General features: G+C 42.8%; 1 protein-coding gene across 1 annotated transcript; it reads right to left on the reverse strand.

Annotated features, from left to right (window-relative positions):
• Positions 1-1,682: 1,682 nt before the first annotated feature.
• RGS10 (regulator of G protein signaling 10) lies at positions 1,683-23,782 on the reverse strand. Its single transcript, XM_075026501.1, has 5 exons — positions 23,653-23,782; positions 17,195-17,313; positions 15,632-15,718; positions 8,676-8,819; positions 1,683-5,046 (listed from the first exon to the last, which is right to left on the reverse strand). The coding sequence occupies exons 1-5, from the start codon at positions 23,699-23,701 to the stop codon at positions 4,900-4,902; spliced, it is 546 nt and encodes a 181-aa protein (XP_074882602.1). The 5' UTR covers positions 23,702-23,782; the 3' UTR covers positions 1,683-4,899.
• Between the last annotated feature and the right edge of the window lie 1,792 nt (positions 23,783-25,574).

Consider the following 25,574-nt stretch of genomic DNA (forward strand, 5'->3'; position numbering starts at 1 on the left):
AAATTGAAACAAGCTTTACAAAGCCAAAGAGTAACACAGGAATGCAGACCAGCAACAGGTTTGACGTTTTAGGCATGTTACCCCTGGAAAAGCTAAAGCAATAGAACAGTACGGTAGATAAAAGCGTGTAACAGCATCTGTTCCCCGGGCCTGGGCTACAATACTCAGCATGCCGGTCACTGTTTCCTTTAGGAAATGTCCTGTCTTTGAGCGATTCAAATGAGCACAGCCCAAAGCAGGAACAGTAGTGGGGGAAGGGACAACTGCTGGCCCTTTTCTAAAGTTGTTTTGTAGCACAAAGTATGCTCGGGAGGTCGAGAGCATTGTCTGCTCTATAATGCCAGCTTTCAAAGCAATTTTCATCGGTTTTCTTATACACAGTGATCCCCTCGAGGTTTGATTAAGTTTTGATCAAAGCAACACCAACTGCCGTTAATGAACACCAGAGCCATTTCAGTATTTTAGTGCAATATCTTAACTTAGCCGCATTTATCGCCTACAGAAAGCCCAGCAAGTCCATCACGTTTGAGGAAACAAGCAGCTGTGACCTTCCTCTATTTGCAGCCTTACTGTACCATCAGCGTCCCTACATGTTATTCTGCCCAGAACCAGGAGAGGGTGCTGTTAAATTTGGCTATCATTTCATTTATCCGGCGAACCATCGCATTCTGTACAATGCCTTTCCCTACTTCTTCCCCCACCGTCCCCAAGCCCTCAGTATCGGGTGCTTTTTAACTCCCGACTGAAATGGATTTGCCACACTGATAAGCCAAGATATAATAGCACTGATGAAAAGCATCTTTCACTTAATTATAGTAAAGCTCCTAAATTGGAGTGATGAGAAGTCATGCAGCTGCTGCTGCGTGCTCGTATGGCAATACAGTAAAGTTACACGGATCCTTTGGTTAAAGGATGCCCCGCAGCTTGGTTTTTACTGTGGCTCTGCCAAAAGAGCCCTTGAAGCCCTTGGACATCAGCTGTGTTGGATTTAAAACAAGAGGGACTGCCTCTGGGACAGGGAAAGGAACACTATCACATCAACAATCGTTGCGTGTGTCAGGGGCAGACATTTGGCAAAACTGGGTGACTTCGTAAGACTTGCTGCTCTGGTTTAGGATGAAAAAAGTTATAAACAAACAAAATTTATAAAAGGGGGAATATATCCCTTTTCAGCTTTGAAGCACAGTCACAGAATCATAGAACGATTTGGGATCTCTCTCTCTCTCTCTGCATCATAGACCTAATTAGTTTTTAACCCAGATGCAAATGCTACCCACTTAAAAATCAATCTGAATCTTCAGTAGAAATATAAGCACATTCCAAACTGTTATCCAAACCTGAATATTCAAGCCTTTTTCTCTCCCTCCCTACGGTTTTTCAAACCCTCCTTCTCCACATCAATGGGTTAGCAACTTGAAGCAAGCACAATGGAAGAAATCGAACAGGAACAAAGAAAAGGGAGATGAAGAACGTAAAAGAAGCATCTTCTGCTGTTCAAGTGACCTTCTGCAATTTGTTCAGACAACATCTCACTCAGAAGTGAAACCCACGGTGTCATCCCATCTTCTGATCTTCCAAAAGAAAAACATACTATGACAGCAACTGTGTTAACAGGGACTGAAAGCAGAAAATGGGATAACTGTGGGATGTGATCTTGGCCCAAACTGTTCAAAACATAAAACGACTGTCAGCACATGGATTTGGTGTACTTGTAGAATATTTTAATTTTTAGCTGCGAAACACACAATAGGGTAGAGTTTAAGGCATGCAATCAGGCATGAAACTTCTATTGCTTGCATTTTGTGCTCATACCTTCAGTGTAAGTTCTATGAAAAGGAGTAGATCCTATCTTTAATCTCTACGTAAAGCAACTCTGAGTACCCACTTACAGCCTGAGGTTCCATGCAATGTTTACAGTTGTTCCTGGAATGCAGGATTTACTTACAGGGAAACTCAGTTCCTTTTCTGTCGGTGCAATTTGTTATATGCCACATAGAGAAAATGTAATCTATTTTACAAAGTAAGTTTGATCAGTGATAATATCAACAGAAGCAAAATAACCTTCTCCACATATATACATGCTGCAATTACAGACATCAGCTTGCGTGGTTTTATTTTGATCGCTCTTTTACTGGAAAATACAGATAATCTAATGGATAGGAAAAAAAACTTTCATTTCTGCACCTTGCAAGTCTAGTTGTTGGTTTTCTTCTAAAAAACAAGCCAAAACCAGACACCACAAAAAAGACAGCCAAAAGGGCAATGAGCTTTTTACTTCTGAGGAAAAAGAGCAATTCAATGATTAAGATTTTTGTGGATTTAGGTATATTATCTTAGTAACATCACAGGTATTAAAATAAACAACATAGGCATTGAGATGCTGCTAAAAAATAATTTCCATTTGAGTAACTTTTGCTTGGTAGTAGCGTAAAGCACCTTTGTGTCTACTCCTATGGGGCATTTGCTTTAACAAGCAAATAAGACAGTACCTGACAGGGAGCATATTGCCAAGGAAAATGTTGTTTATAAGCAGCTACAAACGAGTATTTTCTCTCTTTAATGCCCTACCATTGTCCATACAGCTTCTGGTTTTATTTTTTATTATTATTATTTTAAAACATGATAGTCAAAGACTCTTCTCCCTTACTCATGTGTTTTTAAAATCAATATGATTAAAAATGAATCTACTGCGCATCCATGTGATGAATGTGGTAAGAGCTCATCTGCATTTTTCCCCTGAAGGTCCTCACTCTGCATTTTTCGATATCACTAAGACGTCTGCTGCATTTACTGGGAAGAGACAAATCCCAACTCCTAAATGTGCTTAAGCTGCTCATTCCCAAGGACTTCAATGGTATTGAAGTTCTGTCCTCTGCTGTGGCAGGCATTAAGAGTTCATTATTACAGTGAATTTTCAAAAGAGGCAATCCTGAGGTTACAAATAGTTGGCAGGTCCAGAACTGGATGGTCCTATTGCCTAGGCCCCATCACAACAAAAGGATTCATGCACGTGTTTACTTTGCTCCTATTCAGCAAAACATTAAAATACAACTTAAGCATGAGGTCAAATACCACTGAAAAGTGCCTGAAGCAAGATTATGACTTCACCATTAAATCTTTTGAGAGCGTAAAAGGAAAATGAACTCAGTGCATAAGAATTACATCTTAAAACATGCATACAGAGGCACTGACCTCTTCTTTGATTTTCTAAAAATGAACAGGCCATTTAGCTCCAGGGGAAGAATCGGAACTCCTGTTCCTGCTCTTACATTGAACTAGGGAAGAGCCCATGGAAGCAATTTTCTTTACATATTACCTGCAAGAGTGGCTCAGAGTTAAAAGAAATAATCAAGTCTACCAAGTGAGTTTGCATCCTCAAAAATTACAATCTAGACTTTGTTTGAAAACATTGATAGTGACAGTAATGTATAAAACATATCTGGCCTTTCTGACAAAAAAGAACTATAAAACAATCTAAAGCTAACTGTGCATTTAGATTAGCCAGCACATAAACAAAAGTTCAAGAAAAGCAGTGCAAAAAATGAAGGATTAAATAATGAGAGAATGTGAAACAGCTAGACTACACACTGCAAAGCTTGTAAATAGAGCACGTAGCTAATAGGCTTTCCCAACTTAAACTGCAATTTAGTAACACTGCAGTGAATTAATTAAAAAATACACGAACACATAAAAAATTGTATGCCAAAATGTGCTTTGCAGCTCTGACACAGTCCCAGGACGATATGGAAGGCTCATTGGGAGCGTCTTCCTTTGCCACCCTGACATTTCATCTTTTATTGCTCTGGGCAGAAATCAATTCCCCTCCCTCTCAAGCTTGATGTGAGAATGGCTAAATCACAACGTCAACCCCCTATTGCATTGCAGCTATCGAAAGTTACAATTAGGAAACACCGAAATACTTCTCTGGGGCAAACAAAATTAGGCAGGGTGATTTTAGTAGAAAGATTTTAATAAAACAAAGCCAGACTTTGTTGGTTGGTCCTTTGCCAAAGTATTCTTGCCGCACAGAGCAGGATTGCTCAGGAGACCTAGGAGAGACCAGATGCTTCCCAATACCAGCATCTGACACTGATGTTATGCTGACATGCAGGACATGAGAGAGTCAAGCTTTGCTGAAATCAGTGTGCCCAGAGTGGGATATTAACTGTCAGGTTTCCTAAAGGCTGTTAGAAGTTCTTCAGAGATTCTCTCTATCTTAAGAGATTTTGTTTCCTAGGGAATACAGGTTATTCCATCCTCTGAAGAAGGTGATTGTCTACTGCAAAAAAAGGGGGAAATTTAAGAAATACAGAAATTAAAATCATGATTAGAGAAGTGTTTTGATTAAAAAATAAAGGCAAAGCAAAACAGATAGCACCTTGAAAGAACAAAGTTACATAGGAAGGGATTGGATTCGATTGAGCTTAACCCTGAAAGATGCTGTCCCTTCATGATTAAGTTTGCTATGAATGACTCATCCACAAAGTAACGTGTACTCCTCAGTAGCTTCTCCCAGCACTTCAGGATGTAAAATCCGGTCACAAATAAAAATTACAAGGCAAAAATAAAAAACCAACCAACCTATCTCCCATTTCTCATCATCATGGTGTCTCACAAAAGAAAATACAAAAATTGAAAGCATTTTAACTTGTAAAATACAAAATGCAATTCATGCTATGGAGGAATACCTCAGCCTTTTAGCTAGGAAACAGCCTTCCCATGGGTGCTTGGTTATTAGCTATCATGCAAAAACAATTAGTCGTTCAAGCAATTAAGAAGGTAAGTATCTCCTAAAAAGGTTTTGAGCTTTTCAAGCCCTAAATGCAACTGCCATAAACCTAGACTGTTCCTGAGTGTAATTTAGTTATTGTATTGCCTCTCCTTAAGAGATTCATTGTATCATGTGTTGTAAATTCTTGATGCTCTTTTAGCTGCGGTCTGAGCCTCTGGTGAATTCTCCTCTTGCTCCTCGCTCTTCTTATGGTTTAGGAATATCTCTGACTTTAAGAAGCGGCTGTAGCTGTCATATTTCATGAGATTGAATATCTGGTAAGAGGGGGAAAAAACACAAAAACAATGACCTAAGTAAAACTAGATTTTAAATGAGGAGGACGGTATATGAACTCTAATGTATTTTTGTTCTGTTAGTACTAAAGCATTACTAAAAAGCATGACATTAAAACACACTTCAAACTCTCAAAAGGGGCTGCACATAGCAAACAATATTGCAAGTTCCACGGTCACGATTTTGCAATAATGTCCATATTAGTTTAAGAATCAGATTATGGTTTTCACAATAGCCAACTTTGAAAACCTAATACTGAAGGTGGAAGGTCACATGCCATGGTCACTAGGTAGGATTTTGCAGCTGATGATCAGATAATTGCACGTGTGAACAAGCCAGGACATTACCTGGTCCCCTCCCACAGCAGCCTTGGGCCTGCAAAGCCACCAGGAGTAAAACCTAGCGAGGGTGTCCTTCTGGCAGGGTAGCTGGAAGATATTCAGAGGGAGGAAGCAGAGCTGAAGAAAAAGAGGTACCTTTTAGGCACCTTTCTGACTGCAGTTACTCTTGAACATTACAGAATAGCTCATTATACATGCAGAGCACTGGATAGTTAAGAAAAGCCTCTAAATAATTTACACAAGTACCAAAACTTCAAACTGAACCTAGTCTGAAACAACCGGTTTAACCAATGTTTCTTAAACTTATACCAATCTTCCCATCCTTTTTAGACTACTATACAACCAAATACCAAGACTGGTCTCAGGTCAGATCAGAAATGCTCCAGGTATGTGTCACAAAGAGCTGATCTGGTATAGATGTAATTTGCCAGTTAAAATGTGGTTTAAAATTGGTGATGGATTAAATTTGTGCTATTAGGCTTTTCACCAGCCCAAGACCTGCCCTTCTTCTCATAGCCAGTATACAGCCAGCATAGAAGCATGAAGTCATCACTCAGTATAGCTTTTCTCTCCCAGGGCTTGAGTTTAGGCTCATCCCTCAATATAACTGTTTTCTCTTCTATTTATACCCATTTCAGACAAAAAAGCTAGAACTCATTTGGAGTTTTCTGAAAACAAAACAAAAGGGCTTGGGAGAGGAGCCTGGAATCTGTTCAGGTGTCAATGTCAGGACTATATTTTGCTTGGTCTCGAAACAGAGGGGAAGGAAAAAAGTAAAACTCAAAACTATAATTGAGGCAAAACCAAAGCCTACATCACTCTCTGCCTATTATTTCACTGGCGGAGCCTCTCTGAGTCATGCTTCATGACTGATTACATTTTATGGTACTAAGAGTAACTGAATTTCCAAGATGAATTTCTGGATTCTGAACTGCATGTGTGGATAATCCATGTGTGGATAACTGGAACTTTATCTTTATGGGCCTCATTTCTAACTCATAGTACAACTGGGTAATACAACTGTTTGTTAGGAAGAAAAAAAATAATAACCTCAAACTGCTTTTTCATTTCACATCCTCAAGGAACCTGGACAGATAAAGGCAAACACACAAAATTTGACTGTTCTGGTCTGTGTGTTTGCTGAAATATCCCCCTTGCAAATAAATTACATGAAGCATTTACTAATGACTATTTGTTTACATATTTAAATATTTAAGTTCATGTTTAAAACAGTAGAAATATTGCTTTACAAGCTACATATTGGAAGGCTAAAAATCCCAAAACAGCCACTCAGTGTAGACCCAAATCAATGCAGTTAAGCAAAGTCAAATTACACCTCCTGGTGCTGGCTAACTACAATATAATTAAATTTATCCAACTAGCTCAAGGGAAAAAAAGCCTGTAAGGAAGACATTGCCCCTTAAAACTTCATAAGTCACTGTTAAGAACTTAGACCCCTCTTGTTCCTGTTATCATTTAAAGCATCTCCCAGAGAGAAAGAGCACTGTAAGATCAAAACCTTCTGGAGTCTGGTCAGCCAAATGCACGACAGACAGATTTTATAATCACATGCAAAAGCAGAATTGCCTTTTTCCCTCCCCTCCTCTCATCACCTCTGTGGAGCAGGAACACTTACCCCATAAGTATTTTGACATCTACAGATTTCTATGAACCACTAACCCCATTTTATTCAGCATGAACAACTGCCTCCAAGCTATTTGTTTAAGGCCATCCCATGAGCACAAAACCACTCCCCACAAGTAGCCCCATTTAAATCAGAAGGTCTCTGGAGAACTGAAGTGCTAGTTACCAGTAATGTTGTAGACCAGACTGTGGCTTTCAAGCTCTGCCTTTTTATACTTCAGACACACAGTGCCAGCAGTAGTTAACACTGTTCTTTAGAGAACAAATTATACCACTCTTCATAACTTTATAAGGATTGAAAACTAGAGAAGACCATAACTCTTCCTGAACTATTATCTAACAGCAATAAACAGAAGCTTTAAGTGGTTGAAACCTGCAACAACGTAGAAATGCTCTGCATTTGGTTTTAAAAGTTCACAGACTTTCTTCCCACACTAGTGGGATTCTTCTACCACTGGTCTAGTGTGTTTCCAATTCAGGTATTACTAATCCCTGGCTGTTCATGTGCATGCTCATTTGAGAAACTGCAAAACATTTTAACTCCAGTAGTCTCTCCAGCTTCACTCTCGTAATCACCCAGCCTAAACTGCAGTGCTTAGATTTACCAGAATATTTTCCTTCCCTTCCCCCAAGTCAGAAGTTCGTCCATGAAAAACTATTTCTTCACATGGAAATTGAGTTTCAGACATTTCCACTGCTAATGACTTGGAACCTGTTTGAAAGACAGCAGAGCCTTTGCTCCTCAGACTGCTTCAATTGATCCAGCCAGTGCCCAACTAACTTATTCAACACCTGATGTGAAATGCATTGAAAACACTATTTAAATCAGTGTGCTGTTTCTCCACAAAAGAAAGAGCCAAATGGAAAATACAGGTAGTCCTGAGGATGGTACAGAAATTAGAAATAGTCACTGCAAGTGCTGGAAAGCCTCAGATAAGAATTACTCACTTCATAACTTATGCTTTAAAATAAGCTAAATAGCAAGAAAATTTACCACCAAAAGACGTGCCTGCAAAACATCGCCTACTTTCTGCCAGACCTCCCAAGTTCTGTAGGAAAAGGCAAAGCAGATATCAACTCCTCTTTAAGTTTAGTGTGTTACAGAAGAGGAGACTTTTCAGGAAATTGCATTATATTCATATCAATATAAATACCAAAACAAAGCAAAGTGAAGAATCTTGAGCTCTCAGGGAAACCAGTGGCAACTATGGAAACAAACATCAGCAATGACTCAGCTCAAGTGAATACACAGGAAAACGTAGGCACAAAGCTAGTCAGCTGGGTGATTCTCAAGCTACCAGCAAGGGAACCCAGGAGAAAACTTCATCCGATTTTCCAGGGAAGTCCTGAACTGGAATCAGCATGGTTGCACTGATTGTCTTAACTAATGGGCCCTAGTTAGATGGGGCCAAGAACCTGGGATACAGTGCATCCACCCTCAGAGTGGCTGCATTAATATCGCCAATACGGAAGCAACCCAGCTCCATGCCTACCTATTCAATCCAAGCCACAGGTAGCAGTAGGCACATTCCCAACTTCCTACACTAGCTTGTGCTTAGAAAGCAGAGTCCATTAAAAGCAGACAAAACCTGAAGAAACTCTGTTCTTGAAGAAAATAACTTTACCTGGTCCTGGAGCTTCTGAAACATGAGAGGGTGAGGTGTCTCCAAAATGGTCTCATTCAAACGGGACTGCCCTTCAACATTGACTTGGGAGGAAGCTTTACTGGACAGGAAAGTCATATAAATTTCTTTAGCTTTTTCTTGCATCTGCAAAAGGACATATTTATTTAAAAAATTATTTGCTGTGGGAATATTCTCCATATTTGTTAATGTTTTGTTGGAGACTGCTCTAGGTCACTTACTTCTTGAGGTTTACATCCTAAACCCAAAACATAGTCTGAATTAAAAAAGAAAACAAGTAACAAAACAAATATACATACAATAGCTTATTTGTGTATATTCATTTGTACTGGAGGAAAAACACCTCTGCAGGCCAACTGCTGCACTGACGTCAGTGGAAGCTTCCAGTATTCAGCACTTAGGTCAAACAGCAGGTTGTGATGTTTGAATCCGAGTATCCAGTGTAAAACTGCTCAGCATCATCAGCTAGGCCTTGTCTTCACTATTTAGAAGACTATTTTTACTAACGGATAATCAGTATGCGCAAGGAACCCAGAGGAAAAAACACCGTGGAAACTTATTCCTACTGTAAGGCAAAACTAAGCAAAGTCAGTGTATAATCCATGCTACTGCTAGATAACCTTGTCACACTACATGCTTTGTCATAACTACGTTTTTACCTCAGGGCAGCTCACATGCAACACTGACTACACGATTAAAAAAACCCAGCAGCTTGGCTAATGGTAAAGATAAGACTCTCAAGAGCCTCTGAAAGCTGATAAATAAGGATAGGTGTGACTTGCATAAAGCTGTTTGTTAGTGTTTGCCCTGATTTCAGCAATCCTGTTTCAGTGTTCTTCTCTTGATAAATCAGTAACAGCGATAACATTTTGACTCAGCCCAGCATCTTTAAGCTTCAAAGCAGTAAATGAGTGGTCACAGTCCTCTGAAATTCAATGCAAGCTCCCCCTTGACCAGAAGGTCGGATAAGAGAAAGCCAGTGGGGGAGAAGAGAGGCAAGCCTCCTGCTGCAATGTGAATTCTGCTCACTGAAAACAAGGCCCATGCAGGAGCAGGCACTGTACAATCCCAAGCCACGGGAACTCATCAGTGTTCCCCATTGCACATCTAATGGGCAACCGCATCTCCAGACCAGCACCAGCTAAAGGGCTGTGTCTTTGATGGGAAGTGGGCTTGAAGAAGGAAGCATTTAAATCCTTGCCCATGAAGGAGTCACAGAATTTCTTTCATGTTTTACAGCTGAGAATCAACATTTGGGGATAATTAGAAGAAAAGCTACATGTGTTTGACAATTCACAAGGCCTAAAGAGTTAACTCTCTCGCTGCTGAAGGGGACACACATTTTCCAGGATTATTCCTTTTTAAAACAGATTATTCATCTGATGGGTAGAACATCATGTGTCAGGTGCATTAGTTTACAATGAAGTGTTTTTAACAACTTCTGATCTTTTCAGTTTCACAGATCAGGAAGGACTGGGTCAGCCATGTCTGTTCTCAATGAGCAGTTAATCCAATCGATCAGAGTTATGATGGCTTTAACTGGTAAGGTTAATACCTTAATGCAGACACAGTAAAGGTACCTTTAGCTATTATCGCATGAGCAAGCATAAGCAATTGTACTGACTGTCAGTCCTACCTAAATAACTTTTGAACCTGCTGTCCAATTGAACCGTATTTAAGAGAGGGGCAAAGGACTAAGAAATAATTACCCTCCTACGGATTCAATGGAAAAGAGTGGTGAGAGACAGGAAAAGGAGAGAAAAAGCAGTGTGTGTGCTGAGGGAGAAGCTGCAGTATATGTTCAAAAGTCATCTACTTGAACTGCCAGCATGTACTTAGCAGCTGGCTAATCAATGCACACATAGCTCCATCTCAGGCACAACACAAGGTGCTGCTGGTTCAAGGAACACAGAAGCAAGCTGGGCACTGCCGAGAAAGAGCAGAGCAAGGCTTGAGGGGAAACATGAAACTAGAAGTACTGTGGGGAAGTTTAAAGAACATGGAGGGGAACAAGAGAACTGTGTGGGAGGCTGGCAAAATGGGAAGGATCTCTGGATTTTGCAGGGAAGAATGACAAAGAAAGGAAGCGAAAGCACTCTGGTAGGGAGAGGGGGTTGTTAGAGAGGCGCAGGGGACCTGGCTTTATAGTAAATATGGAAATGCACAGCCAAACATTACAGGTTCTGCTCCACATGGAACAACTGTTACTCTACATCTATGCTTCAGTAGTAGAGCATCAGTTTAACTACAATTTTTTTATTTTTTTTTTTTAAAGAAAGTACAGTTAAAGCTGCCAGTATATTTATGCATCCTGCAAATGACATTCAGGGAGAGCCAGGTTCAGGGAGAAGAGACAGCAACGTTCCCCATTCAGTGGGCGGCATTCTTTGTTCTGCGTCAGCCTGAAACTAATGCCTCAGCACAGGGGACTCGACTCTGGAATCTAAACAACACTTACACTGGGATCTTGTTCACAGGTGGTTATTAAAGGATTTCTGGCACTTCTCACTTACATCTGCGTGCTCACCCCAGCATCCGTGCCAAATTCCCATTTGGAGTACAAAGTTCTGTCTACAGAAATCCCCCTCACTATTTCAAGTGGATACAATATTCTTTCCCACTTCCTTTCCTAAGGTCAAATTCAGCTCTCAAGCCTGTGTGGTTCCCAAATGAGGTGAATGGAACTCCCAGATGCTCATCAGAACAGGCTCCAGCAGTTAGCAGCTGTGCAGCATTACCCAGTTCTGCTTAACCATTGCCACATTACACATGGGAAGCAGCAAAAGAAACTCTTGAATAGGTATACTTTGTTCTGACATTGTTCTCTACAAAACTTCTCGACATGGGTATTTTGGTGGGTTTTAGCAATAGCTGAAAAGATTCCCTGTAGTTTAAAGCATTTATTATAACCTGTAATTTATTTTTAAAGCTCAGCTGCAAGAGAAGAAACACTTAAACCTTGGGAAGTAGCCCAATGGACGTTGTTTATTTCATTAACAGTCACAAATGCAACAGCATATGACTAACTCCAATAAAATATTTAAAGTTAAATTTTATTCACTTATCCCCACCACTCCCATTTCAATAATTAAATGTGTCCTCAGATGAGGACCATATGGGTGGCAGCAGAACTCAGTGCTACAAGTGGACTTGACCTAATTCCTTCCTCAGTCTTCGCTAAAAATTACATTTCTATTTTAACTTCAATTTTAAAGGAATGATGAAGAAAGAATATCCTTTTTTTAAAACTAGAGAGACGTGTCTTGAGCTGAGGGGAGGAGTTTGTGCTTCTGTACTGCAAGAAAATAGGCTGAATCCAGTCCATCTAAAACCTGCCTAGTCCAGTAATGTAGCCTGCTTGGTGTCTAGCTCTGCAGATGCCGAAAATCTCCCCTGCTCCCCGAAACATGCATGCATTTTTTTTTTAGTTCACCAAAACAGGAAAACAAACACAAACTCTTGGAGCAGTCTGGTCTGAACTACGTTTCTGCTTTCTCCTGACTAAGCGTTCCCACCACTAGTCTAGAGCCAACACAACAGTCAAGGGCCTGGCTTCTTCTTGCCGATGCTCCCTCTCGTCCCGTGATCTAGCAATCCCGGCTGCATAGCAGTTCACATTCAAGAGGAAGGGGACAGAGAAGATGTATCTGCACAGCATCTTGAAAGATCTGCCTGTGTCGGATTGATATAAGTCAGCTTCTAGGCAGAGCCCACGTGACTGTGGTTAGAGTAACAACTGAACCAAATTTAATACGCTGTGAGGAAAGGCCCAGGATATTTTCTCAGAAGAGCACTAACACAGTTAGACAGTTTGCAACCAACAAAAAGCAGGAGCAGGGTGAGCCTGCATCTACCTGTGAAGACCAGAAAGGACATGAAAGAAGGAGAGCACATTTACTGAGCCAACCACCCTAATGGTGGCTATATATATTATTCCTAATATATAACATTATACCTAATGGTATAGCAGCCTATACAAAACCAAACACTGCTCCCAGCTGACACTGAAGGGATGACAATAACACTAGGCACAATGGATATTTAATCCACTGGCCAGACGGTGACCTTTGTGAAAGTTTAAACTGACCAAGAAAAACCCCACGCTAACACTCTCATGTCAAGTACTGAAAAGTTTATCTTCTACTTTAACAATGGGGAAAAAAAAAATCTCATACGAACTGGGTTAAATTGAAATCAACTTCATCTGACCAAAAGTCTAAGTGTCTATAAGCTAGTTTCTGTGGTAAACCAGTTTTAATGAGAAGCAGGTTGTAAAATAAGTATAAGGTTGTTTTTAGAATACTTTGCTCACATTAGATAGATACAAAGTGATTTCTGCAAGAGTTGCTTTCAGCAGACAAATTCATACTTCATACTATTATAAACACTGGAAAGAGTTCTAATTTTAGTGCTTTTTCTAGCTTTGTAAATTATCTAGATAAAGCCGTCCATAAGCAGTAGCTATAAAAATTTACTGTAAGTCTATGTCATTCTAAAGCACTTTTATTCTAGCCAGCTGTAATAGCTTTGGCAGTACTAGACTCCAGATTGACCATACTGTGTAATGACTGGTACTGAATAATTAAGCTAAATGGAACCTAGTTAAGTCTCTGTCCATTCATTTGGCAATTCACTCAAGAATTCATTAAGTTACTGTCTCTATACAACAATTTACCATTTCCTGCACTAGCATGCGCAATCCTAAAATAGCTGAAAAGATGGAAATTATTTAGCAAGGGAAAATAGGATTATTATCCCATTGCAAAACGTGGGACCTTACAGAAAGATTTTCCACTTTCGTTTCCACTTTAAAATGCAATTTGATACCTGTCCAAGGGGTATCAAGAAAAAGCTACATACCTCTTGGCAAGGACACTGTACGACATACAAAGAAAAGACATCTGCCCTGTACAAAGCAAAGGGTTCTTCCCATTTGGCTGTGGACTGTGATGCTGGCTTCTGCTCCACCAGCTCAGAAATCAAATTATTTTAATGGAGTAGGGATAGAGATCAAGAATACCTAGATCCCCAGCCCAGCATATCGAACATACCAGCCAAGAGTTTGTATGGACATCTGGGGACAAAAGAGAGGAAATGCTTTGTCACAAACTCACAATAATGAGATCTGCAGCTTGTGCCGAAGCAGAGCCAGGTCAGTGGGACTGATGGAACCACGCTCGCCCAGACAGGAGGTGGCTCCCAGTGCAACTCAGACAGGCTGCAGCCGAAACATTCCCTGACACGCAATGGGAAAGGAGAACTCCTGGCCTCACTCCAGCTACTGATATTGCTGCCGTCATGGTGGCATCTAGCACAGTTCCCTCTTTTATCCCATCTCATTTACTTTATTTCTCTTTAGGCCTTCCATCTTACAGAAAAATAGCCTGACTAGCTGTTCTATTCTGAAGAGTGTCTGCACGCATGGACCTCAATGAGGGAGGGAAGTAGCTAAATACACAAAGCTGAAACAGTGCTAATTATTACAAAGTGTGCAGTCAAATTGAACATTTTCCTCTTCTTGCAAAAATTATTATTTCTGTATTAATGATAGATTTATCAATACCAAAAAATATTCACAACTGAAACAAGCAAATTGTTTTGAAGGGAATGCTTTTTCAGTGTAAAATAGAGAACATTTACAGAAAGTAGACTCCCCTCTCAAAAATATGTGTTGTTGAAAATCCAGGGATATTTTGTTGAAAATCTGCTGGGAAACAGTTTCAGCTGATGATGTTTGACTGACCTTAAGAGAGGAATCCCGCAGTCCGGATGTAGCTCTCTTACACCTGCACTTTATAACACCCCTAGCAGTCCAGTTCCCCCACCTGATTCCTATTCCCTACCGTTTCTGATGTTAGTCAAAGCACTTATGGTCCCATTTGAAGCAGATTTAAGTGCCATTTTCCCAGCCTCACCTCCTCATGGTACTCTGCTTACTTTGGACAGAAGAGTGCAAAAGGGGCTGTACATTTGCACCTGTTGCCTTCTAAAATGCTCTTTTTGGCAACAAGAGCTGCACACATGTGAAAAGTGTAAAGGTGGGATTTCAAAAAAAGGTCTTATGGGATTTAAGAGTCTGACTCTCAAGGACAGTGACGCTCAGCTGGAATTTTGAAACTACTTCATTTCATGCTCACAGAATCCTTGTCTCAAAGATCAAATAAATCTGGAATTTCTCAAAAAAAAAAAAGAAAAAATTCACAAAAAATTTTTCAGAAACAATCAAACAAAACATAGTACATATTTTAGGCCTGACTCTATAGGCTTCAAAGCCTAAATATGAAAGTGGATCCTGCATTCCTGGTGGATCTAAATGTAGACCAAGATCCAAGCAGTGGAAAAAATTGGAGGTGGCTCATTCCAATAGAATATTTTCTACTAGAAAAATGTACTTTCATGAAAACAAAAATGCTCTGCAGGTATATGTCAATTTGAATAAATATTGAAACAAAAAAGTCTAAATGGACGCTCAGCTTCTTTTGTTTTGCAACTTTAAATTTGATAAGGCAAAACTTTTCTTTTTGGTATTGTAAAACATTTTGTTTGCGCTGATTGTTATTTTTATGTTCCACTAAATTTATAATAATGGTGTATATTTTCATGTAATAGCTGCTATGCTTTAAAAAAACGTGATGAATGAATATATCTTCAAGCAAGATGATGCAACATCACTGAATTAAACCTTTTGCTATTCCCAAGCAACAACAAAAAGCTCAGAGTTTTCAAAACATGGGAAACTTGACAATTTCAGCATTTTGTTTTGGTTTGAAATAGAACCAGCTTTGTTTCCAAACAATCCCACCACCGTGCTTTCAGTGCAATTCCTTCAAACATATTTATTTGCACTCAAATGAAGCATCTTATGCAACAGAAACATTATAGCTCCAGCTCCGCTAGGGAAACTTTGTTGACAAGTAAAATTTATTTAGGAAACATACCTGTTTTTTTCCCTGTGTTTTCTTAAATTCTTCACATGCTAGCCAGAACAAAACATTTTCTTCACTAAATTCTTTCTTTAAAAATTCCTAGGGAAAAGAAAAACAAACAAACAAACATTAGGATCCAATTTCTCAATTGTTCTTCTCTCTTCCTACTATAGCTATTAAAACTATAAGCCGCCTACGGCTAGTTTTACCATGGTAGGAGTTTACGTAGTACAGTGTAACAGAACCACTGCATTAGTGCATCTGCACACTACCAAGACACAAATGAACAATCATACATTCAGCACTTTGAAAGCACATTTCAGGAGAACGATGAGCTACATTTAATCTCAGAGCGTGTCAGTAACTAACAAGAAGAGTTTCTTCAGTCTCCCTTAAATAACTCGAGCAATTTTACAGTCATTGCTCAAAGGGAAATCCAAAAGTATATGAATTCATTAGCAGGTGAGTATAATGAACTATTTTAATGAGAGTCACAGATCACTTGAGATTCTCATCTAGTATCTTTCTGATTTTTTAATGAGTAAAATATCTACAAATAAAAGTGTTTCTAAACAGGATCATCAGTGGCAATAAATTCACTTAAGTCAGCTAAAGCAGAAGATGTATTTGCGTTCTCTAGACAGTGTTTAAACAAAGCACACTCCTCCAAAAGTGAGGCATGTTTTAAAATGTGGAAAAAAATCTACATTAAATTTCTCTGTAAAACATAATGACTGAAATATTTATAGCTCGGGGATCATCATTTTTCTCTTTCAAGTGTTAGAAAAGAGATATTAAGTAACGCCAAGAATTAAATAGCATCAAGATTACTTTTTTTTTTTAAAGAATTCTTAATCACAGTGTTTTGTAATTCTAGTTTACATCACTTTTCAAACCAGCCTGGCAGGAAACCCAGCGCGTTTTATCATTGCTTGGTATGGCAAAACCATACTCAATTAGGTAGTTCCTATTCCTACAGCTAATATGGCAAGAAGGCCTTGAGAAACCAACTTGCCACCCTCACCTAATTAAGCCTCAAGCCTGCATTTTGAGCTGCACAAGCCCACACTTTGTAGTAAAGGGAATTCTTTTCAGTACAGCTGCTGCAACACAGAATAAGAGCCACACAAGAGTTATCAGGCTGAGGAGCTGGTAGTGGTAACCCTTTGCTTAAGTAAGGACAACATATGAGAATAAAGAGCGCAGGATCAGTCCTCAGTGATAAATAATGCTTGACAAGAGAGATCAGTGGCTCCAGGACTGTAGTTTATCCAACAGTAACTTGTTAATCCTTGCAACAGCTGATAGATCTGATTAGAAAGATGCAACCAAAAGTCTTCCACGTGCCATGTTCCGTGACAGCAAGCTGCACTGCCAGTGGGCAAAAGGCACTACCTCAGAAGCTCAGCAAATGCCACAGCTCCAACTCTGCCACCTCTGCCCAGGGTAGATATCTAGAAGGATGCATGCCTGTGTGCTTACAGCACTGGTACACCTGCACCATTTATGCTGAGACTCATTCAGCTTTAAATCCTAATTTTGGTTTATATAAATATCGATAGTTAATATAGCAACCCTAAATCGTTTCACTCCTTCTGGATCTTCAAGGAGGTTCTCCAGTGATGTAGCCCATTTTGAGGTTCCTTTCAAGGTTTGATGGCTGCTGCTTGGGTGACCCTCGCTGTCATTTATCTCTGGAAAAAATTGAAAAAAACACCATCTTCGTTAGAAGTGATGCATGTCACATACATTTCTTCCCCATTGTCCTCTGCATCCTTGGATTACAGCTGCTCTCCTTAAAGGAAATACCACAAAACTGAAAATAAACACACACACATATTTGAATTCTTCTTTGCCTATAAGGAGGCAAAAATGCCTTGCAGTTATATAATTCATGAGTATGTAAGTAGGCACTGTCACTATTTTATAGGAGTTCAAGCACCTTTTGCATGCGGAACACAATGACCGCAGCCTGTGTAATAAAAGGACCATTTGCCTTTTGTTCTGGCACTGTCAACGACATTAGCTTCTACAAAGCAAATCCTGGTCAGTCACAGACATGAAATTTATTTTTAAGAAAAGAATCATGACTGGAGGTTGGGAAAAGGCAAAGAGAGAAAGAAAAATAATGCTTTGTTTAGCAGGAGAACAAGTCCAATATGCTAACCCAGTCTAACAGGAGGAAAGACAGCTGGCAGAGGAGCCTCATTCCAGCTGAGTCAACCTGCTATTGGGCAAGTGGTATTTGGGTGTTTTTTCCATTTGCTTGTTTGTTTTCAAGCCCACTGAAATTCTGCGTTTATAAGGTATGCTGGACTGTGCCAACATCTTCTTATCTGTCAGCCAGCCTTCTCACAGATAGGAGAGATGGTATACATTTTTTAATTTTTCTATCCCAGGGACAAGTATGTTACATCCAAGGCTGGTGATGCCAAAAAAATGGTTTGCTGGTTACCCATGAGAAAAGCTATTACTTGGGAAGACTCCAGGAATATTACTGTTGATCTGAAAAACTCTAAAACAGACATAAAGCACTTGGCCTCCTTTCTTCTCACACCCAAAATGCCCAGGGAAGACAGCAGGAATGCAGGCCATGAGAAGTCAGGCTAAGAGCTCCACTTCAGGTCACTACACACTGGAAAGGTGCACAAAACTCTTACTGTAATCAATACAGGTTCTATTTATTTTTATAACCCCTTCATTTCTCCCAGCAGCTTATTGGAAAGGTGGATCTTAGTGACTTCTGCTTAAGCTCTGTTAAAAAACCCTTCCTCCACCATGAAACTAAACCTCAGCAAGTATCTCAAAAAACTATCTGTGCAGAGCTATACTATCAGATGCCCTTTTAGCCGGTAGCTAGAATGATAAATGCTAAGGTTAAAGCCCTACAAAATATTGGCACGACAGACAGCAAAGCCTACTGAGTTTTGGTTGGTAGGGACCTGTAGAGTCTGTTTGTTTTTCTAACAGTGAGATGGACCACTGTTTTAAATGAATGAACATCTCCTTCCTTGATAGGAATGAGGTTTTTTTATACAGGAGAAATTACAAAGCTGGAAAAGAGGTAAACTTTCCGGAGCCATGGATTTCATACCCATTGCCTAACACTGAGAGATCTATACTCATGCCCCAAGTAAATACAGATGTAAAAGGAAGGAACGCATCTAAAATGATTGAGCAAATGGTCACTGCAGGCTACATTTTTCATGTGTAAATCCTGTCTCTCCTTTGTCTGTCCTGCTGTAACTCTATGATGCAGTTACAGCACCAACCTAAAATTTCTTACACAATGAATGCACAACTCTATGCCTGCACAAAACCTTTCAGGATCCAAGATCATAACCAATTTGGGTAAGGAGTGTGACAGATTGGTCTCCAAAGCAGCAAGTGTACCTACAGCTCTGTATAAGAAAACTCTGCTAAAGGTCACGAGTCAGAACCTGAGGATTGTCTCCAAACCACTACAGAAGATTTCATACATGACACGAGTACAGTGAGTTAACCGTGCCTCAGTTTCCCCTCCCCTCATGCAAAAGGATGTGGTTCTTGATTATTGCTTGCAAAATTTATTTTAGGAAACTGACTCAAAGTATCTGGGCATCTAATCTCAGTAAAATCTGTGAGATTTAAGTGGGAATAGCCAAGTACATTGGAGCAGAACACAATTACCTCTGAGGAGCTTGAATCTCGTTACACACTCTCACCTCCAAGCAGAATGGCAGCTCTATGTGTACAGCTGCTAATGGCCTGAAGAACCAGGCCATTCCCTTATTTAATATATGATTTAGCACAGAACTTATGTGAGTGAGATTTTATTTCTAGTGTTTCTTTTCCAGCCAAGTTTTAAGTGGACATTAATGATTACTTTGAAAACCATGTATTTCAATGAGCCAATGCAATACAGGGCAGACCCAGTGCCATGAGAACCTAAAAATATTTCTGGTGAGCAGACAAAGGCCGGAACAAGTGCTTCCACGCACCCAGGACACATCGATCTGCTTCCCCTCAGCTGCTTTCGCTGATGTCTCATTCTACTGCTGGCCATTCTCTCTCCTCCCTAATCACCATTCTCCCCAGCTTCCTCTCACTTCCAGCCTACCTAGCACAACCCAGCTCCATCCACTGTTTATGTTCCCCCCCGCTCCTCCTCGTCACCCTCCAAACCCTGCATTCTCCTATGACCCTGCTTCCTTTCTCCTTACCTTCTCCTCCTACGGCCTTAGTAGAGAAAAATTTGGTTTTGGAGGGAGGACCCACACAGCTTCTTAATGTCTGTTCTGCTGAGCCTTGCTGTACAGGACTCTGTTACTCAGTTTGTTTCCTCACTTAACCACCTGCCCACAACCCAAAACGTACTGTGCTACTGAGATGAGGCTTGCCTGTCCATTGCTCGTACAATGCAACCCTTTCATTTAGCCCTCGCCTCACTGATTCAAGCTTGCAGTTCCCCAGAGCGGAGGCTACGGGATGTCGCAGGCGCTGGGCAGCTCTGCCGAGCCGGCACGGGTCCCACTGGCAGCCGCAATCCCAGCTCAGCCCAGGCTACAGCTCCCAGCATCAGTCCACACCGAGGCAGGGGACACCAACCGTAGTGTCGCAACGGAGGCAGACCCTCGGACCGCTTGTACATAATAAACACGAGAGACCAGAGAACACTCTTGGATCCTGCCATCGGGCAGTGCAGCACAGCTCTTGTCCTGAGCAGTCCCCCCAAAACACAGTAACTGCATCCAGACAGCCTGCTGGGGACGTCGCCTGGCTGGTACCATCCTGCCAGCTGTGCTGGGGGCAACACAGCTGGCAGGGGCCAAAGCGATGCCAGGGAATGTGCAAACAGTCCTGGAGGGCTCAGGTCTCTGTGCTGGGCATGGCGTTGATCAGGCTTTCTCCCTCCGGGCTGAGCACCATTAATCCCCGTGTTCAGTGTTCCTTTGCAACCACCATAAAACATTAACATTGCCCTTCAGCGCAAATGTAAATAGGCTGCACATGACAGTAGGCAACACCCTGAAATTTTACAAGGATATTAGAACTGCTGGGTATTTTTATTATATCCCATTAAATACACCATCACAAACATTTTTTCTAATACAAAAGTGACCTCCCCCAATTAGGATCATAACTTTCCACTCCACATGCTGGTTTCATTTAGCAGATTTGATGTGTGATTTCTAGAATTTTTTTAAGAGCTTAAAAGATAGGAAAGAGGTTTTCCCCACAAATGACTCAAGAAGCTAATCCCCAAATCCATATTCCCACATTGCTACACTACCTTAAAAATGATACTTCCACTGAAGTACAATTTAATGAAAGTCTGAAACAATTTATTTTAGAAGGCAATACCGCAATAAATGTAATTACATGAATGACCCTCCTGAAACCTATTTATCTCTGTTTGCTATTTATAAAGGTAACTTTCTTCTGTTAAAATCATCAGTGACAAAGTTAAGTAATATAAACCTGGAAATAACAAGCTCGATACCAACGTTTGACAACCAAAATGTATACATTAGTATGATCATTTAAATGAGGAAGGCAGACATTTGCTGTTACTGAAAACTGAGATAATTTTATGCATCAGAAAGGGTATTACAAAATGGCAGCTCTTCACCAATATTTCTGTAAAAGTAACACACAGAATGTACAACAGATGATAAATACACTAACTACATTTCTGTCATAGGAGAGCACTTGCTATCTTTTATGCTGGTTAGAAACCAAGAGGCAGAGAAAGCCAACAAAGCATGCACAGCGGAGCACAGTCATAGAGTCTCTGCTGAAGCAAACTTTCCACTGAGTGTACAACCATAACACAACTGCTTGCATGATGTGCAGTGGCCAGCTGCTTCTACAAAAGCAGTAAATGATTACATGGTTATTTTAATAGCACCATTATTTTAGAGAAGAACCCCATACCAAGCCAACAAATAGGCAGTTACATTAGCTAGAGCATTATTTTAGAGAAGAACCTTATAGAAGCTGCCTTCCCCCATCGCACAATAGTACTGCCGCATTGGACTGCAGATAAAGGCTCTTTGTAAACGATAGATATAACAGTAAGTGCAGCACTAATAACACTGTAATTATTTGTTGAAGCATGGTAACAAAAATGGAAAATATTTGCATTCTCCAAACAGGAGCTTGGACTGAAACCGCAGAAGGTGTCAATAACATAAAAATATACAACTTTGCAAGTCAAAACTCATGGTTCTGGCCCTTGCTTTCGAAAAGCACAAAAGAGTGTGGAAACCCATCAAACTTTCAGAGATTCAGACACACCTAATTGAGTCAGTCATGCTAATCCTTCTGCTTTCCAGAAGGACTACGCACCACAACAGTTTCCCAAGCTGCTGTCATTCTCAAACTGTTGATGCAGTGGCCTGCATGGCACCGTCTCAAACGGCACAGACTCACACGCTTCACAGCATCCTGTTGCATGGATCCCTTACATAAATGCCTATTCTAACTGCCTCTTTCCCGCACACACCTTTTGCAAACTCCTTAACAAAAGACAACCGGCACACAAACAGTAGATATGACAAAAGCACCATATAAATAGCATATTCCTTATTCTGTATTTAAACGTTAAGAGAAAGCCTTCTCAACTTCTTCTTGAAGAACTTCTAATCACACTGCCTGCATTTCCCCCTTTTTCACCTGGATGATAAAGCTGCGAGCCACCAACCTTTATTATTACTTTAAAAGTACTCTGAATACCTTGTCTTTTCCTACGATCACCAGAATGCCTATCCAGCCACAATCACCAGTCTGGAATTAATAAATCCAAGGTTATGAAAGAGTAGGCAACTTCGTCAGTAGGCAGCTGAAAAGGGAAAATTCCCTTACTTTCCATGTCTCCAAGCGCCACTGGATGAATCCTCACACAACAATTTTTTCTTAGTAGCAGCTAAATTTTAGACCTTTTCACTACAGAAGGGCTGTCCTTTGCATGCTTTGGTTGTTCAAAGCGTGAGCCTCAACATCCTCTTTTGACTGTCTCTAACAACAGATGGCTACTGGATTCCACTTTTAACTATAAGGAAGGAAATTAGAGGGACGTTCCGCTTTTGTAGCATCTCTGGAAGCGTTCACCAGACATATACCCTTTAAAAAAAGCCCAACTCTAGACAAACACCGCATTTGGCTTTTCTTAGAAAGACTGTAACTTCTTACTGTAGGTTATGAAGTGTAGCGTTATTTTCTGGAATTCCGAGTTTGCAACTTTTACCCCAACTGTTTCAGCAAGGATACCTATCACCCCCTTGGAATCGACAGACTTACAGCCTCAGAGGCACCGCGCCGGGAGATGCCCCGTAACAGCACGAACACGCTACAGCGCCTGTCTGCAGGGGGAACCGTGAAGTCCTACATTTATTACGCCTCCGTAACTCCCGGTTTAAGACGCTCCCTCCAAACTCCTCAAACTCAATTTAGAGCTGGAACCATCACGCTCTGATGTTCCGGGCTATCGCCTCGCTCCCGACACCAGCGGCGGGCAGCGGTTCGCAATTAAAATTCGGCTGATGAGGCATAAGCCCCGGCAGAATCCAGTTCCCTCTTCGGCGCAGCTGCTGGAGCGGGAAGAACCGCGCTTCCCTCCCGAGCCACGGCCGGTTCATGCAGCTCATCGCGCCGGTAACGCGGCCCGCGGGTCCGCCGCCAAGCCCGGGCAGAGCCGAGCCACGCCACGCCGGGCACCAGGTTGACGGTGGAGGGACGGGTCCGCAGCAAAGCGAACCGCCCTGCGGGTGAGTTGAAGCCCGCTGGGAGCGGCGAGGCGGGCGGAGGAGCCGGCGCGGCCCGGGGTTAACGGACCCGAGCGAGGAGCGCGGGCTCGCTCGGCTCCCCTCAGCCGAAAGGGCGGGAGGCCGGCTCCCGGCCAGCACCCCCCGCCGCCGGGAGGGGGCTCGCCCGCGCTTTCCTTCCCCGACGCTGAGGTGGGGAGCGGGGGAGAAGCGCAGCCCCTTCCCCTGCCGGCGGCTCTTCCTCAGGCGGGAGCAGTGGGTTGGCCGCCCTCTTACCCCCCCCCTTACCTGACGGCGGGCGCTTCCTGCTGAGCCGGCTCACGGCCCGGTTAAACATCCTCGGGGGCGGCTGCGCGGCCCCGCGCTGCCCGGAGCCGGAGGGGGCGGCCGAGCCTTCCCCGCTCCCCCGCGGGGAGGCCGCCCCGTCCCGTCCCGTCCCGCCCCGCTCCGCTCCCTCACAGCCGAACGCCTCCCCCCCCTCCGCACACACCCACACCCCAACCGCCGCCTCCTGACAGGCGCCGCGGCCGCGCCCTGCCCGCCGCCAACCGGCCGTGAGGGGAAGGCAGCGCCCGGCCCGCTCTCTGCCGCCGGGCCGCCTCACCGCGGCGGGCTGAGGAGGATGAGGGGCGGCCGCGGGCCGGGCCGGCACGGAGGAGGAGGAGGAGGAGGGCGGGTGCTGTCAGTGGTCCGAGACGGGCCGGGTCCCGGGGTGAGGGGAGCGGCTGCGTTTCCACGTTACCGTGAGGCGCGCAGACCGTCAAATGCAACGTGGCAATGGTGGGTCTTCACTCTCTCCTCCCGGGGCCTGTGGAGAACGGCACCATTCCCCTTCCCAGCCTAAGCCCCTTCACTGTGGGCCTCCAGCTGCTCCAGCTGCAGCCTTCTCCACTCTCACCCCCCTTCCCTACAGCACCGTTATTTCAATTCACCCACATCCATCTCCTCCCTCCCTCCTCTTCCCAGGCTCAAGCCTCCTGCTCCCCGGGGCTCTGCACCTCTTGTCACGCTCTCGGACATCGGGCAGCATCTCCAGCCAGCACTCAGCCACCAGACACCGTTAAGTCCTCGCTGGGCAGGTGCAAGGAGCAAACACGCTGCCCTAAGGCAGTCGGTCACCTTTATGAACGTGTGTGCTTTCTTACCAAAATAGAAGCGCCAGGTTTCTTGGAAGGACACTTATTTCTCAACAGGAAAAGCACAATTACAGTTTTAACAAAGGTATTTTCACTTTCAGAAATAACTTTTTACCAGGATACTGGGTTGGGTTTGTGTGGCAAGGGTTTGGTAGCAGAGGGTTACAGGGGCAGCTTCTGTGAGAAGCTGCTGGAAGCTTCCCCCATGTCCAACAGAGCCAATGCCAGCCGGCTCCAAGACGGACCCACCACTAGCCAAGGCCAAGCCCATCAGCGATAGTGGTAGCACCTCCGTTATAACAGATTTAAGAAGGGAAAAAAATTTGCAGGGCACACAGAAACACCAGCCAGAGAGAAGAATGAGAAGATGTGAGAGCACCAGCCCTGCAGACCCCCAGGTCAGTGCAGAAGGAGGGGGAGGAGATGCTCCAGGCGCCGGAGCGAAGATTCCCCTGCAGCCCGTGGGGAAGACCACGGTGAGGCAGGCTGTCCCCCTACAGCCCAGGGAGGTCCACGAGGGATCAGATCTCCACCTGCAGCCCAGGGAGGACCCCACACCAGAGCAGGGAGATGCCCAAGGAGGCTGTAACCCTGTGGTAAGCCCGTGCTGGAGCAGGCTCCTGGCAGGACCTGTGGCCCCATGGAAAGAGAAGCCCACACTGGAGCAGGTTTTCTGGCAGGACTTGTGACCCCACAGGGGACCCACACTGGAGCAGGCTGTGCCTGAAGGACTGCAGCCTGGGGAAGGGACCCACACTGTAGCAGTTTGTGGAGGACTGTCTCCTGCAGGAGGGACCCCATGCTGGAGCAAGGGAAGAGTGTGAGGAGTCCTCCCCCTGAAGAGGATGAAGCAGCAGAGACAACGCATGCTGAACTGACCATAACCCCCATTCCCTGTCCCTGTGTGCCGCTGAGGGGGGTAGGTAGAGAGTCTGTGCCTGGGAAGAAGGGAGGGGTGGAGGGAAGGTGTTTTGAGATTTGATTTTATTTCTCATTACCCTACTCTGGTGGATTAGCAATAAATTAATTCTCCCCAAGTTGAGTCTGTTTTGCCCACAACAGTAATTGTTTGAG

Source organism: Buteo buteo, chromosome 4 (assembly GCF_964188355.1).
Source record: "Buteo buteo chromosome 4, bButBut1.hap1.1, whole genome shotgun sequence".
Taxonomy (NCBI): domain Eukaryota; kingdom Metazoa; phylum Chordata; class Aves; order Accipitriformes; family Accipitridae; genus Buteo; species Buteo buteo.